At 44.7% G+C, this 16,846-nt stretch overlaps 1 protein-coding gene across 2 annotated transcripts in view; it reads right to left on the reverse strand.

The window, feature by feature from the left end:
• FHL1 (four and a half LIM domains 1) overlaps window positions 1-16,846 on the reverse strand; it is a 42,198-nt gene that overhangs the window by 2,577 nt on the left and 22,775 nt on the right. For both annotated transcript variants that reach the window (XM_054996116.1, XM_054996115.1), the window contains exons 2-5: window positions 6,369-6,550; window positions 3,239-3,416; window positions 1,990-2,159; window positions 1,460-1,646 (exon numbers count right to left, since the gene is read on the reverse strand). In XM_054996116.1, the coding sequence (XP_054852091.1) occupies window positions 1,460-1,646; window positions 1,990-2,159; window positions 3,239-3,416; window positions 6,369-6,524 (691 nt within the window). In that variant the 5' untranslated portion in view covers window positions 6,525-6,550. The remainder of the gene's footprint in view (window positions 1-1,459; window positions 1,647-1,989; window positions 2,160-3,238; window positions 3,417-6,368; window positions 6,551-16,846) is intronic.

Raw genomic sequence — 16,846 nt, forward strand, 5'->3', positions numbered from 1 at the left:
CCATGCACGAGAGCCCCTGTGTACAAATGACCTATTTTCAAAACAAAAGGTATGTACTAAGTAGGCCAAGATGTGTTTCACAGCTTTTGATCTTGAACACAAATCATTAGCAAAAACACTACGTTTTTAAGAAGAAGAATGTTCTTTTGAAAAAGTATGAATTGCAACTGATTAAGGATCAGATTCACAGATTAAGGCCATTCAGTCACCCTCAATTTAAATACCTGAAGCATCATTGGTTTTGGTACAACATACTGTATCCAATTGTGTACCTGAGTTGAAATATTTATACCCTACCTCTCCATAGAAATAACTATGAGATGACTTGCAACAATAAAAATGCTACAAACTGTAAAACAATAAAAGGTTAAACCAATTGAAAAATCAAAATAAAATGCAATGCAACAATGTAAACAGCATCGGATAAAGCCAAGAAAGGAGCCACGAGGCAAAAGCAGAACAATTTTGCTAATAAAATGAGGGCAGGGGTTGTCTAAAAGGCCTCAGAGAATGAAAAATTTTGCCCGGTTCCAAAAGCTTTTAAAATTCTGACTCGGCAAGCTTCTGTAAGGAGAAGTCCAGAGTCTGGGCCCTGCTACAGAAAATATCCTCCTGCCTCTGGTACTCACTCAGCTAACCTTAAAAAGTGGAGCACACAAAGTATGCTCTGACTACATCAAGCCATTAGCCGAAATATGACTTCACTACTTTAAGATTTCTTAGGAAATGTGCTGTTTGTGTGTGTGTTGGTTGGTTTTTGTGTGTTTTCTGTGTCTCTTTTTAGCCTTAATGCTTACCAGGAAAAGTCTGAGAATACACAAAGAGATACCATGCCAATCCATATACACAGGAAACCTTTACTTTCACCATGCAATTCCATGGCAAAACATCAGCGTGAACTGGCATGGGGGAAGCCGTAGCGGCTGCTGTTTTCAGCTGTTGTTTGGAAAAACAACAACTGCTATCACAGAAATAGCTTGCATGTTGTGGGAAGACATCATGTGCCAAATATCACAGACACAGCTTTTACTAAATGATTCCTGTGCAGAGAAAGTAGTGGATACTGAAGCAAGGAAAGAACCAGGAAGGATTCTTATGTGCTGTTTGAAATCCACAGGCTGTGTGTTCGTTCTGATTAATTGTCCTGTACATATGCCCATTACAATAGCAGCCAATACATTTCAGTGAAAAGAAAGAACACAGTAGCCTGGATCCCATGGGGGAAATTTTTGCCAGTTCTCTTTCCCAATGCAGACCCTTAATTTGCTGCTGAAGCAGCTGCCGTGGGTCCTCTGTCCCACAGAAGCAACTTATCAGAGAGTATTTTTGCACTGCATTAGGAGTGGAGTTGAAGGAAGTACCATACCACTGACAGAAATGCCTTTGAGATCTCCAGTGATGACTGCATAATTGGCATTTCATCCCCCCTGAAGTTTGCCTGCACACTCTATTTGCTTACCTGTTATGGGGTTCTTGCAGCTGCCACACTTCTTGGCAACAAAGTTCTTGTAACAATCAACACAATAGAACATGTCTTCCACAGCCGTGAAGCGCTGGCCGCCCAGCTTCTTCGTGCAGGTGGCACACACAAAACACTCTGCATGGTAAGGCCGATCCTCATAGGAGACTCCTCCAGAAGTGATGGCCTGGAAGGGGAAAGGAGCCAGTGGTTGGTGCTTCATCTGGGATACATTTTCCCACCCTCACCCATACAAGCTGAGGAACACTTTGCTCTTCCATGATGTTCTGTCTGGATCTTAATTTCAGGCCTAGTACGTGGCCCAGGTAACAAGATGCTAGAAAGGAACACACAGGACCTGCATTCACACAAGCCATGGGGGCTGACTGACTGCCAATCCCTCTCATTGAGCTTGGAGTCGCCCGTCTGTGAAATGGGAATAAGTGTCCACGGAAGCACCCTCAGAAGAAGAGCTGGAAAGCGAAAGTGGGACAACTATTTCATTTGCAAAAGAAATGACTATAACTTACATTCTTGCACTTCACACAGGTCTTGGCAAACTTATGCTCATGGCAGGAGACACAGTAGATTTCATCTCCTTTGGGGAAGAAGCTGGCTGTGCCGATCACCTGCTTGCACTGGCTGCAAGTGAAGCAGTCCTTGTGCCAGACAGTCTTCTTGTACTCCACGTTCTGATCACCTTACAAGGGGAAAAGAAAAGATGGGGACCCACCATTAGTTTATATACAGTCAGCTGTGGTGGAAATGAAACCATGAGTCATGGTTTCAATCAATGGACGTTACCAGAGAGGAAAAGTCATGTGGTATATAGCCTTCCTTCAGAATGGAGATTGGGGGGGGGGGGTCAAGGTGTTTGAATGCGATCCCATATCAAAGATTCCCCACACCTAGGAATGCATCATGGCCGGAGTCCGAACTCTTCTTTTAGAGGGTGGTGCTGGGAGAGCGCTGCTTGGCCACTTGGCCTCTGACCTATAGGATCCCACAGAGTTCCAGCTTGACCCTCATGCTTTTTAACATCTATATGAATCTGCTGGGAGAGGTCAAAGATTTAGGCTGAGTTGCCACCAATATTTAGATGGCACTCAGCTCTATGTCACACTTCCAGATGATGCTGGGGACTGTGGAAACTGAACAGGTGCGTGGAGGCAGTTTTTGTATGCATGATGGCTAACAAGCTGAAACAACCCCAACAAAATGGAGGTGCTATGGGGGGGGGGGTTGCTGATCCAGAAGCTGCGATGTCTCCTATTCTGGATGGGGCTGCATTCTCCCTTAAGGAGCAGGTTTGTAGCTTGGAGGTTGTACTGGACCTGGTTCTTCTGTTGGATAAGCAGTTGGCCATGGTGGCCAGGGGCACCTTTCACCAGCTTCAGCTGGTGAGCAAACTGTGACCCTTCCTATACAGAAAAGTATTGCTACAGTGGAGCATGCTCAGATAACATCTAGATTAGATTACTGCAAATCACTGTAAAGTGGGGCTGCCCTTGAAGACTTTCCACAAGCTTCAGTTGGCACATAATGCTGCAGCCAGAAGGTTGACTGGAGTGAGTCATTGGGACCATATCACCCCATCTTGGTCCATCTACACTGGCTCTCAATTTGCTTCCAGGTCCAAATTCAAGGTGCTGGTATTGATCTTTAGAGCCCTATACAGCTTAGGAAACAGGTTAGGAAACAGGGAAACAGAAGTGATGCATTCAGCCACTAGAAGCAGGCTTCACCCCTGCTCTTTCCAAGGGGCGCTGGCCATCCTACCTGCAACGATGGGCTTCAGGCATCCCTTGCAGCGGGGCGCCTCCTCCAGGGTGGTGCACTTGCTGCACCACACCTTGTTGTTCTCCTTCAGCATGAAGGGCTCATTCACCAGAGACGTGTAGCACTTGAAGCAGCGGAAGCAGCTGTCATGCCAGTAGCGGTTCTTGAAATGCAGCTCCTGCAGCCAGGGAAGGAGAACAGCAGCCATAAGGGAGTGGGGAGGAAGGAAGTCAGGACTGATCTCTTTAGGGTTCCCAACCGTCTGGTAGTGGCTAAAGATCCCCAGGCCATAGAGATCAGTTCCCCAGGAGAAAGGGGCTGCTTTGGAGGGTGGACTCTATGGCATTCTAGCCTGCTGAGGTACTTCTCCCCAAACCCCTCCATTCCCAGCCTCCACCCCCAAAATTTCTTTGAATTTCCTGACCTGAAGCTGGAAACCCAAAAGCAACTTCGGTTTCCAATGCAAGAAAGTAAGAAAATCATAAATGCTGTCAGAGAGTCATGGAACTGGAAAATCAATGCAGTCATTACAATTCTATCCCTCAAACTGCAAGGAAGGGAGACCGTGCTACCTCTGATTCTTCCTCCTATCAGTGCAGTTGCCATTTTGTGTGATTCGGGCAATGAGCCTATTTTCCAGCTTTGCTACATGCCCCCTCAGAAAATCTGGGTATTTAATCACATGTACTGAAGTTGGGGAAGTGTGGTGCCCTATTCACATAAATGGCAACCTTGCGTATCAGGAAGGATCATGGGTAGCACGACCTCCCCCTTATGTATGGTTGGAGCAGCAAAACTGTCATGACTGAAAAGGGCTGTGTTGAGCCCAGGCATTGGTCTAGCTAGCCCAGTATTGTCTGCTCTGACTGGCAGCGCCTGTCTGAATTTCCAGTACCTAGGATGTACAGTGAGCTGCTGTAGCACAGTGTTTAAGTGGTTTGGCCGCGACTCAGCACTTCACTGGTTCAAATCCCACAACTGCCATGAACTCAGTAGGTGGCGTTGGGTAAGCCACTCCTCTCAGCCCAGCTCCCCAGCTGTATTGTGGGGATAATAATAACACTAACTTGTTCACCGCTCTGGGCGGAGCACTTATCTGTCCAGAAGAGCAACATATAAGCACAGTTATTATTATTTTTCTTTTAATAGGAGATGCTGACAGGGCGGGGGGGAGTGAATGGGAATCTTCTGAATGCAAAGCACATAATTTACTACCAAACAATGTCCCTTCCCCAAAGAAGACTGCTAATGCCACATCAGACTGTAGATCCCACCCACTCTAACCGGCAGCATCTCACCAGCATCTCGGGTAGATAAGGGGAGGGGTTTTCCAGCATCTGCTATATGAGATACTTTAGCTTGGAAGCCGGAGATTTGACTCAAAACTTTCTGGGCTCTACCACTGAGCCGTGGCACTTCCCATGTGGAATCCATCACAACAGGCAACTGCCGCAGCTGCCTCAGCAGCTTTCTAGGGAACTTTGTATTAGAAGAGGGAGGATGTGTGTAGAAAGACATACACAGAAGAAACCTGCCCCACAAGCCAATTTTATCTGATCCCAGCAATCTTGACAAAATCTATTCAAGATCATGGTAAACATGTTCCACTCATAACAAAGAAAAATTATTTTCATAAGCTATGACATTTTCATGCTATGACATTATGTCTCTCTATTGGTGTTGTGAGCCATGTCTGATAAGTGTGTATGTATGTGTGTGTGTGTGTGTGTGTGCACCCTTATTCCAAAGTCCATACTGCTAATGATGGAGATTTACACCCCCAGTCAATTAGCAGGCTTGTGTCAGGCAGAGCAACATAATTTTTATTTACTTCAGTTACATCCCACCTTTCTCCCCAACGGCAATGGGAACTCATAACAGCTAACATTTCTCTCTCTCATCTAGTTTATCCTTACAACAACCTTGTGAGGTTGGTTAGGCTGAGATCATGTGATTGCCCCAAGATCACCCAGCAAGCTTCCATGGCAGAGTGGGGATTTGAACCTGGGTCTCCCAGATCCTGGTGTGACACTCGAATCAAAGTGGGTTGGATTCAGCCAGCTTTTTCACTCACTCACCCAATTCCCTTGTTTACTACAGCCATGTCCACCTGGCTTTTGTCCATACAGGTCCTATAATCATCATCCCAGCCTTTTTGATGGTCAAAGGGAACCCACTCTGCATTTTCACCCACAGAAAAGTGGTTGGAACCCACTCTATACATTTCCATCCTCACCTGTCAAATAGAATGCTTCCACCCCAAATGTAGACCTTTGGCCAGCCTTGCATTAAATGATACATCAGGTGCCTTTCATAAAATTCTATGATGATCTCCCCGACAGATTAACCCCACGTAATCCAGACTGCAGACCACTCTGGATGTGATGAAAGAAGCACATCCCAGCTCTGAGGGGCAGATGGTACCCCCAGTTAATTTCTTCCAAAAAGGATCATATGCAAAAGTGTTGGCTGTATTTAGGGGGTTAATCTGAGAAGAGAGGTCGAACAACGCATGCACTCTGCATTTAATCTGCCTCCTAGACCCCTCCCCTCAACCAAGTTGTTCAATGTTTTAATTGTTAAAAATGTTTTAAACAATTGTTTTCAGGTTGTTGTATGGTTTTTCAGGTGGGCAGCTGTGTTGATCTGTAGTAGAAAAGCGGGATTTGAGTCCAGTGGCACCTTAGAGACCAACAAGATTTTCAAGGTGTAAGCTTTCGAGAGTCAGAGCTTCCTTCTTCAGACACACTTTGTATGTTTTTAGCTTAGGTTTTAACTGTTTTAATAATGTGTTGTTGTTGGTTTGATTTTCAAGGTTTTAAAATATGATTTTATTATGTACATTTTAAATTGTTAGCCGCTTTGGTGGCCCCCATGAGGACAAAAAGGTGGGGCATAAATTTTGTTAAATAAAATAAATAATATGAAGCCAGAATCACCTTCTGTTTCCTGTGCCTATCAGTTACTTCTCCCCAACGCAACCTAGGTTTGACTCCAAAGTGAGCTTGCCTGTAATCAAATCACTGCCAATGTTAGTAGGGCAGTGCAGGTACTGCCCAGCAGTTGTTCCACAGCCTGTACTATTCCTGATCATATATCATTTAGGCTTCTGGATATCCCTGTCCCCCACCTTGGAATCAGCCCCAATGGGTTTTCTGCACTCCGCGCAGGTGTTTGCACAGAACTTCTCAAAGCACTTGACACAGCAGTGACGGCCTTCCTTTTGCACGTACTTCTTCCCATGTAGTGGGTCACGGCAGTAGTGGCAGTCGAAGCGTTCTGACATGGTGCCCACAGTGTAACTGCTGGGCCCTGCGGGGAAAAGAAAAAGGACAACAAATCACATTGTTAGTTTGTGAAGAATAATGGAAATCAACAAGCACTAGCGGAAATTCCAGGCGCTGGGTTAGCCTTTTACCCAATCAGCTACACACAAAAACAAAACTGCCTTCCTGAGCCATACCACAGGTGCACCCATCCAAAATGTACAGCTCTGACTCACAGCAACTCCTGAAGTCTTACACAGAGCCCTGCTACCTGAAGTCCTTTTAACCTAAGATTCTGCAGTCTGAATCCAAGACCTGCTTACAACGTCCTTCCCCAAGTTGATGCCATTCTAACACTTGCCAAGACTCTAACACACCAGGTGCCTGTGTGGTCTGAAAGTCAGGGTTGGTAAGTCTACAGAAAAGAGTTATACTAGTGTTGGAAGCAATAGCTTCAATACCAAACATCACTCAGGCTTACAGTTAAAGCTACTTATGTGAAAATGATGCACACAACAATAAAGGGATGGAAGAAATAGGACTCTCCTTCAGTTTGGAGGTTGGAGGGGGTTAATTTAGCCTCATCTATAGAAAACCTCAAGTGTCCCATTCCAGTTCATTTCAATTGAATTCTAGGCAGATTGCACCTGCTTCTTATCTCAACAAGATATATTCAAAATATTCCTTGAAAAGAGGAATGTTTAAAAGGTTTTTTTATTATCACCTCAACTGATTAAAAAGATAAAAGTGAGGTGATTAATTGATGGGAGGTGTCAGACTCAGTTTTTACAGGTATACTATCCTTGCAAAAAGAAGTACATTTGAACACAAATTGTAGAAACTAGGGAGCAGAAGTTTTAATGGGCCTGAAACGCATGGCTTTAGTTGCATTTGCATCCTGTGTCACCAGGGGGTGCTATAATGCCACTACCGGCCTCTCATCATGACAGGCTTGCAATAAATGCAAGTGCACAAACTGGGAAAGGCAATAAAGGGCCATTCTCTCCCTCCATCCCTTCTCGCTTGTAACTTATTGTATACATTCCTGTTCCCAAAATGGGGCTGGGTACTCCAGAAAGGTCTTTGGCCACATCCTTCCTCTTTAGCAGGAACAGCTGATAAAAGAGGGCTAGAAAGTACATGGGTCAGAAAAGTTCCCGAGTCCAGGAAACGTGACAGAACAGAATGCTGTTGTCACCACAAAAAACTGAAAATAAAAGATATTAAAGTCACACACACCCTGGACTTCTGGCAAAAAAACTATGGACTCTTAAGTAGTGTTGTTCTTTCCCTTGGAATCTCTGTGGTGAAGTGCCATATTTTTATTTATATAAGATTCAGGTTTTTAAAACCTGCCATTCCCTAATGACAGACATACTTATTCTTTGCACTGGGTGAAAAACCAATGGCCGAGGGACTATTTATTTATTTATAGTCTGCCTTTCTCACTGAGTCTCAAGGCGGATTACATAGTGTGAGAACATTTCCATAAACAATGACATAGGGTGAATAAATACAAGTTTACAAAGACATAGCATTAGCAAAGATCCAATACAGAATTGAAGAAATGCTGAAACAACATAATAAATTCTAGGACTGACATTAGACCACATGAAGCACAGGTAGTACATGGCAGTACATATTTAAAGCAACAGATAACATGTAAGGCAACATAGTGGTGAAGTCTAAGGTCCCTAACTCGTTACCGAAGCATCTGAGAGCTTACTGAGAGATTACTGAGAGCCAAATTGGTGTCGTGGTTAAGAGCGCAGGACTCTAATCTGGAGAACCAGGTTTGATTCCCTACTCCTCCACTGGAAGCCAGCTGGGTGACCAGTTTTCTGGAGCTCTCTCAGCCCCACCCACCTCACAGGGTGTTTTGTTGTGGGGATAATAATAACATACTTTGTAAAGTGCTCTGAGTGGGCATTAAGTTGTCCTGAATGTTATTATTATTATATTATTATCTGAGACCCCCCTCGCCAGAAAACTCAAATGGTGTCCTTCACTGGTGATAAAGATTTAATCATAAATTAAATAATCTATATATTTGATGATTTTAATGGTTCTCTTAAATTTTCCTCCTGAGGCAGGACCTTGCCTAATGGCAGTTCATCCTCACCATTAACAGGGCAGACGGAGACAGCTGCAGACTGGAGGATAACATCCATTCAATAAGGACAAGAATAAACTAGGATAATTTTCACAAAGGACATTAAAACTATATTTGAGCTTCTGTTGCAATGTTTGTGTCACACATGATTGATGTTTGTGTATAAGGAAACATGAAAGACAGAATAATTGTACATTCCAACAAACAGAGGTTTCACAGATGTATTACAGAAGGTAGCTTGATCTGGTCTCTAATATGAACAACAGGCATAATCATTGTTCTACTTTCAGGGCAAACTGGAATATATCAGACAAGATCTCCAAAAGTGTTTCAAATTAGGATTAGAGATGGGCACAAACCAAAATACGAACCAAAGTTCATGACGAACCAGGCTGGTTCGTGGTTCGCGAACCGGCAGTTCATCACAGCCCATTTCTGACGAACCGTCATGAACTTTAGGCTGGTTCGTTTGTTCATTTTTTGGTTCATCACTGCAGACAGCCTGGCGCTGATCAATCTGTTTCCTAGGCAACAGGGAATGGACTTCCTGCAGACCTTCTGCTGGCCCGGAAGTGACCTTCTGCTGATCTGCAAGTGATGATTTGCTGACCTGGATGTGATGCTTTCATGAACCAAACGAACTGGTTTGTGCACTGGGGCAGGTTCGTGGAAAGTTCATGGTTTGTGAAATGCAATGAACCACGAACCACACAGTTCAGTTTTTTTCTGATTTGTGTCCCTCTCTAATTAGGATAGACAGGATCTTTATTTAATCTTTGCTGCCTTGTGCCTGGTAACTTCTAAACTCAACCCCCCCCCCAATCTTTGTATGCATCCAAAAGGTGGATCAGACATTTAAGCATGTTGAGAGAGAGTCAATAGTGCCTGGTGAGATCAAGGCCCCTCATCTCACCTCTCTTTCATCCCACAGCAAATTAAGCTATAAACTATTTGATCAGAAATTAATTTTGCTGGTGGACAAGGCACAAGGGAAGTAGGAGCTCCAAAAAAACCACTACCCACCTTCCAGAAATGACCAGATGCTAAGACCCATTCTCAATGATGCTTGGATGGTCAACCTCTCCAGGTGGGTCCTGGAGTTCTCCTGGAATTACAGCTGATCTCCAGATTACAGAGATCAGTTCCTGGGAGAAAATGGCTGCTTTCAAGGGTGGACTCTATGGAATAACAAGCCTGCTGAGTTCCATTCCCACACTCCACCCCCCCCCCCCCAAAACTCCATCCCCAAATCCCCAGGAATTTCCAACCTAGAGTTGGGAATCCTTATTGCTGCTCAGGCTCAGTCATGATTCTTTGGGAGGGAAAGCAGGAACTGAGACATTTTCCCCTCCCCCAAAATGAGAAGAGAATGACACCATTTAGAGAAACAGAGGCCGCTGGCTGCTGATCCCTAGGGGCATTAGTTATCAAAATGGGAAAGACTTTTGTTGCAGTAGCCCCCACGTAGCGCTTGGCTCCCTTTGGCTCCATCCACTCGTTGGCCATTTTGTGTCTGGAATCAATGCCAGGTCACATTGCAGCAGAGCATATGACAGACCATTAGCCAGTCCTTTAACAACAACACCCGTTGTCAAGACATTTGCCCTTTGCATTGAGCAACTACTGAGAAACTGCTAACCCCATAAGACTCAGGAAGTAAACTCACTGGGAATGTTAATTTTTTTTAAAAAAATTATCAAATGTGTCCAGAAACTACAAGGATTCCATTAACCTGAATGTAAGCTAGATCGGAAATCATGTTTTGAAAGGTTGCATTTGAGAACAACTTCAAAGTTTAGCACTGCTGGACCAAGCTGCAAGGTTACTCTCCCTCCATAATACAGCCAAGAAAGGCTGCGGCAAAATCATGGCAAGGGTTTTCTCCCATAAACAAGTAAACGTTCTTGAAGCATCCAAGCTATGCTGTTGCAGAGCCAAGTATGTTCTGTCTTGTAAACAGAATGGCTTGTCTTGCCTTTTTTCCTCTTGTTTTAATGGAACTCTGTTCTGGATTCAGAGAATTTGTTGCTAGATCATTTAGTTTTCTTAATTTTACGGCCTCTTTAATAGCAAGGTCACACATAATGGTCAACCTGTAGCCCTTTTCTGTGGTTGAACCTCAATGAGGTTTGTAATTTTTTTTAAAAAAAGAAAGATTGTTTATCTTCCCAACCATAGACCTTGCCAACAAAAACAAGATGGCGGAAACTATTCCAAACAGGCCCAGATGGTTTTACTTTTTAGCTTATCTCACAATCAATAGGATTCAATAATACACAAAAAGAAACAAAAACAAAGCAGAACAAATGTGAAAGGAGTTTCAGTCTGTAGAATGGGGAGGGTGCCTGCAGGTGAAAGGAGAGCGAGAAATCCATTCTTAGCAGTGCATCAAATGTGTGTGTGTGAAGTGCCCTCAAGTCGCAACCAACTTATGGCAACCTCAGCAAGGGGTTTTCAACGCAAGTAAGAAGCAGAGGTGGTTTGCCATTGCCTTCCTCTGCACAGTCTTCCTTGGTGGTTGCTCACCCAAGAACAGGACCAGCTTAGCTTCCAAGATCTGATGAGGCTGCGCTATACCATGCCACCTTCCCTCCCAGTACCTTAAATACCTCTTTGAATTCCAGTCCGTAGGGTTCAGTTGAATATTCTATTTTTACTGTGGGAGGTGGTGATGGACTATACACTCTTACTGTGGATTCTTTAAAAATGGGATGTATAGAAATTACAATTATTAATTGTCAAAGGCTTTCACGGCCAGAGAATGATGGTTGTTGTGGATTTTCCGGGCTGTATAGCTGTGGTCTTGGCATTGTAGTTCCTGACGTTTCGCCAGCAGCTGTGGCTGGCATCTTCAGAGGTGTAGCACCAAAAGACAGAGATCTCTCAGTGTCACAGTGACAAGTGTCACAATGCCAAGACCACGGCTATACAGCCCAGAAAATCTACAACAACCATACAATTATTACATTTGTTCATGTCCAGTGACACCCACAATCAAAGCTGTGGAGTGGGACTTTTCCATCTCCCGTTCCTGTTGCAGCCCACTGAGCTCCAGAAATTTTGCTCCTGGGTGTCAGAGGAGGGACTCTCATGAACAGCATAAGATGGAAACTGTGGTCAGCAGCACTGCTTGAGAAATGGCAGCATGAGACATCATAAGAGCATAAGTAGAACCAGCTGGATCAGACCAATGGTCCATCTAGCCCAGTATTCTGCTTCACACAGCGGCCAACCAGTTGTCCAGGAGGGCCAAACAAACAGGGCATAGAGTTTGAGGCCCCCCCTGGCTGCTGCCCCCCCAGCCCTTGTATCCAGAGGTTTGCTGCCTCTGTATGTGGACTTCTCCATGCACTTGTCTAACTCCCTTTTTAAAGCATCTGTGATTAGCAATGTGATTGCAACAGACAAAAATAAATATTTTTGTAAGTGCCTGGTCCTAAAGGATACTTTCTGAGCAGGCCCTAACAGGGCAAAAGGGAACCAATTAGAGTTTAAAGTTAACTGTTTAGAACTATCCAGATTGCCTCTGAGAAGGGAGTGCCGACACTTATCAACATTATCTGAAATGTTTGATAAGATCTCACTGCACTGCTGCTCTCCATCCAAAATATGCTCTCCAGATCCAATCTCAAACTGAAGAGACATCTGGGGAAAGAAAGGGCATCTGAATTCCTTCTAGCAAGGGTCTAGCAACTCTTGGAGAGGAGATTGTTTGCTTTTTTAATCCCCTTAGTAACATGTTGCTTCCATGGCTAAGTTACCATCTCCTTTCCAGTTTGCCAAGTGTTCCAGTTATGCCAACCTTGACCTATCCCCATTTATCCAGGGAGCTGCCACCTCATCAGTTATCACAGGGAATACAGGAGACGTACAAACCCAGTATGCTTCCTCTTTCTGACTACTTCTGCTTTCTGAGAGCCCGTTGGCCAAAAAATTGTTGAATCTCGACACTGAGATCTTGTCCATGGGCTTGTCAATTGCCACCCCAGCCCTAAGCTATCAATATTATAAGGCAATGCGGATTCGGTTTCGTTTTCTCAGCCATGCCGGACGCTCCTCTCGGCTGGTCTGGGAGGAAACGACCGGGCACCCTGACCGGGCGGCTGACCCGCAAGGATTAGCCCCCAGGACTCCCAGGGAGGGAGCCAGGGTCCGGGACGCGGCGGGAAGAACTCCCCGAAATCAATGCGGGGGGGGGAATTGCCCGTTTGTCCCTATGGAGGCCGGCAGATGTGCGCGGCGCCTCGAGTGCCGCCGGGCAACGAGAAACGGCAAGTAAAAGAAACAGGCGGAAGCCTGTAAACAAGCGAATCCCTTCTGTTCTACAAGCGTTTGTGAAGGAGAGGTTGATCTGAAGAAGACTCGCTCTTCCCCTTCGTTGAGTTCCAGAATTTTGTTGGCGCCCCCCCCCCCCCAATGGCAGCAAAGAGGCAAAGTCCCGCTCTCGGTAAGTCAATCTCGGCTACCTTGCAGAAGGGGGAGTCGCTCGAAGAGTTGGTACGCAGGGCGGTGGTGGAAGCTATAAAACCCTTTGTTGACAAGCTGAACGAAACTGATCAAAGGGTGGGCTTAATTGAAAGCGAGGTGAAAACCATTAAGGCAGCAGCGGGGGGGGGGGGGGCAGAAAAGTCTGCTCTGGAAAGTGCGTCACTTGTGAAGGCTACAAAAAAGGACCTGAAGTTGGTGGAGAACCAGCTGATCGGGCTACAGGTGGAACGAACGCAGACAATTTTGCGTCTCCAAAACGTGAAAGAGGAGGAAAATGAGGATCTGTGGGATTTGGTCTCGGAATTACTGGCGACACCCGCGAGGACGACTAAAGAAGAGGTTAAAAGCGCCATTTTGGAGGTCCGTCGGGCTTCTTCAAAATATGCAACAAAGCGACAGTTGCCTCGTGAGATCATTATTGACTTTTCATCTAAAAAGATTCGGGACACCATCCTATATAACTCATACAATGCGGATTTGGACTTTATGGGTTTGAAAGTCAAGATTTTGAAGGACGTTCCATTTCTAGTCCGGAAACGGCGTTTTAAATATAAAAAGTTTGTAGCACTTCTGAGGGACCATGGAATAAAGTACAAATGGTTATTCCCGGAAGGAATATGGTTCAGATATAAAGATCAGGCCTATAAGATATTATCAGAAGATCAACTAAAGGATTTTGAGAATAAAAACCCAGAACTCTGCTGCACCAAGAACGAAGAAAAGGAGGAGCCGGAGGGGGGGGGGAGGAGGAGAGCATCGCAACAGCAGTTGCACAGAGAGAATTGCGTCCGGGACCTAGAAGGGGGAGGAAAGTTTAACCAGAATTTGAAATGTTTATTCTCTGTATGATTAACCACTCCATCATTATTTTATGGAGCTATTTTTGTATTGACAGTATGAAGGGAAACATTGAAGTGTAGTGTTTAGTGTTTGTAGTTCATTCCCCCCCTTTTCTTTTTCCACCCCCCCCTTTGTCCCTTCCCTCTCCCCTTTCCTTGTGATAGTTTTGTGTAGTGTTTTGTAGCTATGAAAAATAAAAAATTTATTAAAAAAAAAAATATTATAAGGCAATGCAATCTAACAACAGAAGCTACCAAATTAATATTATTACAGAGGTCCACACAGAGCAAGAGACAGCTAAGAAAAACAAGTGTGTTAATTGCTACCTCATTCCTGCAACATTCTCTCCCCCAGTCTAAATATAAGCACATTACCCCATTGTTTTCCTGACTCACTTGCCCTTTAACTTGATTACCCGGAATTTGGTGTCTCTATATAAAGAATACCCTGTCATGGCAACGGCTTACAGAGCACATTCAACAAATGGAACAGGGACGTAACTGATAAGCAGAGACCTGTAACACAGGATGCCTGTGGTGGCCTCTAATGGATTGTGGAAAGATGACGGGGCCCCAACAAAGGGACTCCAAGGAAGGAGGATAGGAAATGATGAATACACTTAATAACATTTCTCTCTTGTACCCTGTTAACCTCCCTTTGAACTGCTAAGACATGTCTGACAATTATCAGCACCCAAAATAAGGAAGATCAGGTTCTCTAAGACTCATAATCAGTCTGGCTGAATAAAAGACTGGGTCAAAATATACATCCATCAGGCACAAACATCCCTACAGAAAAGCTGAAGAAATGGGAGTTTCTCCAAGGAAAATGAGTGAATGTTTATGGATTGCGAACCATTTGCTGAATGCTCCACTGTGAAGACCATGTAAACAGCTCAGAAGGCTCCCGGTCTATCCAACCCTACAAGTCACCATGCCAGAAAATGCACAGCAGGCAGGACTGAACAATTGCTGCAGCTGTGTAACATTATGATCTGTGGGAGCATGCCAGCCTTGCAAGGTGGGCACTGCTAGACAGACCAACGCTGCACAGGTGTCAATCGTCATGAGCAGCAAAAGCAGAACTGTAAGTATTCCAGAAGTAAAGCAAAGACATATTTAAAATAGTATGATAGAGCCATCATTTCACACTATGTTCACATTTCTTTTTCCCCCTACTGTTGTCAAACAGGTTTGGTAGGCTTGTGTACCATGAAAAAAACCTGCAAGTTGAGGTGATGTTGGAACAAGTGAGATCTACCACAGGCAACAATGACTCTATCATTTCCCCTTCAGCTCTTTGGAGGATATGGTGGAAATTAATGAATTAACTAAGGGTTTAACAACACAGACCCCAAGGGTGCAACACTGTGGACACAGCACTTATAACATGTGTTAAAGCTTGGTAAGGGTTCGTCAGACAGACAATTTATCCACCATGTAGGATATGTCTGAAATGGTTGCAGACAACCTGAGTCAAATTGACATGGCCTGCTCTCAGCTTGACTGGCAATGTGTTTTGTGCTATTTTTTTTAATCCATTGCTCAGAGGAAGCATTAAACTGTTTCCTAAGAGGGCAGTGGAGCAGGCTTCATTCTAGGCTGGTAAGAAAGGGTATCATTCATAATCCCATTTGGGGAGCAAAGTCCACATCAGTGGAACAGTGGTCTGCATACTAGGGTCCCACACTAGCAGCACAGATTGTGGCCCTGGCAGGAACTCAGGGCCAAACTAGACATCTGGGTTTTAAAGAGTTAGATTTCATCTCTATGCTCAGCTTTATGTTTGTTTTTCCAAATCTTCTGCTGCTGTAACCTATTGTATCTCTTTCCCTAATTGTCCTAACTGTTGTTCATTATTATATTTTGCTCAGCGAAATGTCCTAGCTGTTTGGATTATATTGTATTTTCACTCGCACTATGAAATCTGCCTTGAATCTCAGTGAGAGTGGACGACAGACAGACACCTCATGTTCCCTGGCAGATGTGGAGAATGGATTTAAAAAAATAAAGCTTGTTTGGGCTCAGAATGCTGCCTCCCTCCCCCTCCCCCAAGTTGTTTTTCCTTGCTGGGAAGGAATTATTTCCCTGGTTTTGCTGCACCACATAGAGTATTCTGTGCACATGGAGCAGCAAAACAGGGGAATTAACGCCCCATCCCCAAAGGGAAAATGCCTTCGGGAGGAGGCAGGACTCGGAGCCCTTCTTACTCCCGCAGTGGTGTTCTGAGCCTGTTTGGGTTCTCCTTTATTTTTTTAAAAGCCATTCTCCACAGTTCCTGCATGGTCCAGGGAAGCCAAAGCCCACTCTTTCAAAACCAGAACATGTAACTTGGCCCTCAGCAGCACAAGTATCTCAGCTTTCACAGCCGGAAATAGAGACATTTTCTAACTGGGAAGGTTGGTTTCAATGAGGAATTAATTTACTGGAGCAAGAACAAGAGTGTCTACTTTAAACTCCTACCTCAGGTGGGTCACAGAGCCCTACCTCCTGGGCCACCAACTGCCACCCCCTTTAGGGGGCAGCATTATCAAAAGATCTGCTGCTAGTGTGCATATGCAGAGAGCAAAAGGGCCACAACTTCTGCATCTCCTTGCATGCACTTTGAGAAGGGCAGCGACAGCAAAGCACAGCCATCCTGTAGTGGAGATGATGTCTCTTTGGAACGTACAGGTTCAGCAACTCTGGCTCCTCCTCTTCTGGTCACATGGTTATGGTGCGCCTTACTCCCGTGTGCTTTCTGCTAAATGGGTCCCATGCTACCACCTCTGGTTCAAAATAGATTCTGGGTCTGCAAATGTTGAAGACTATTGCCTTAAAGACTATCAGAGTAACTGTAACACAAATTTTCATGGACAACAGCCCACTCTGTCAGATGCATGAAGTACTATCTTGAGCTGGC

This window comes from Eublepharis macularius, chromosome 13 (assembly GCF_028583425.1).
Source record: "Eublepharis macularius isolate TG4126 chromosome 13, MPM_Emac_v1.0, whole genome shotgun sequence".
Taxonomy (NCBI): Eukaryota; Metazoa; Chordata; class Lepidosauria; order Squamata; family Eublepharidae; genus Eublepharis; species Eublepharis macularius.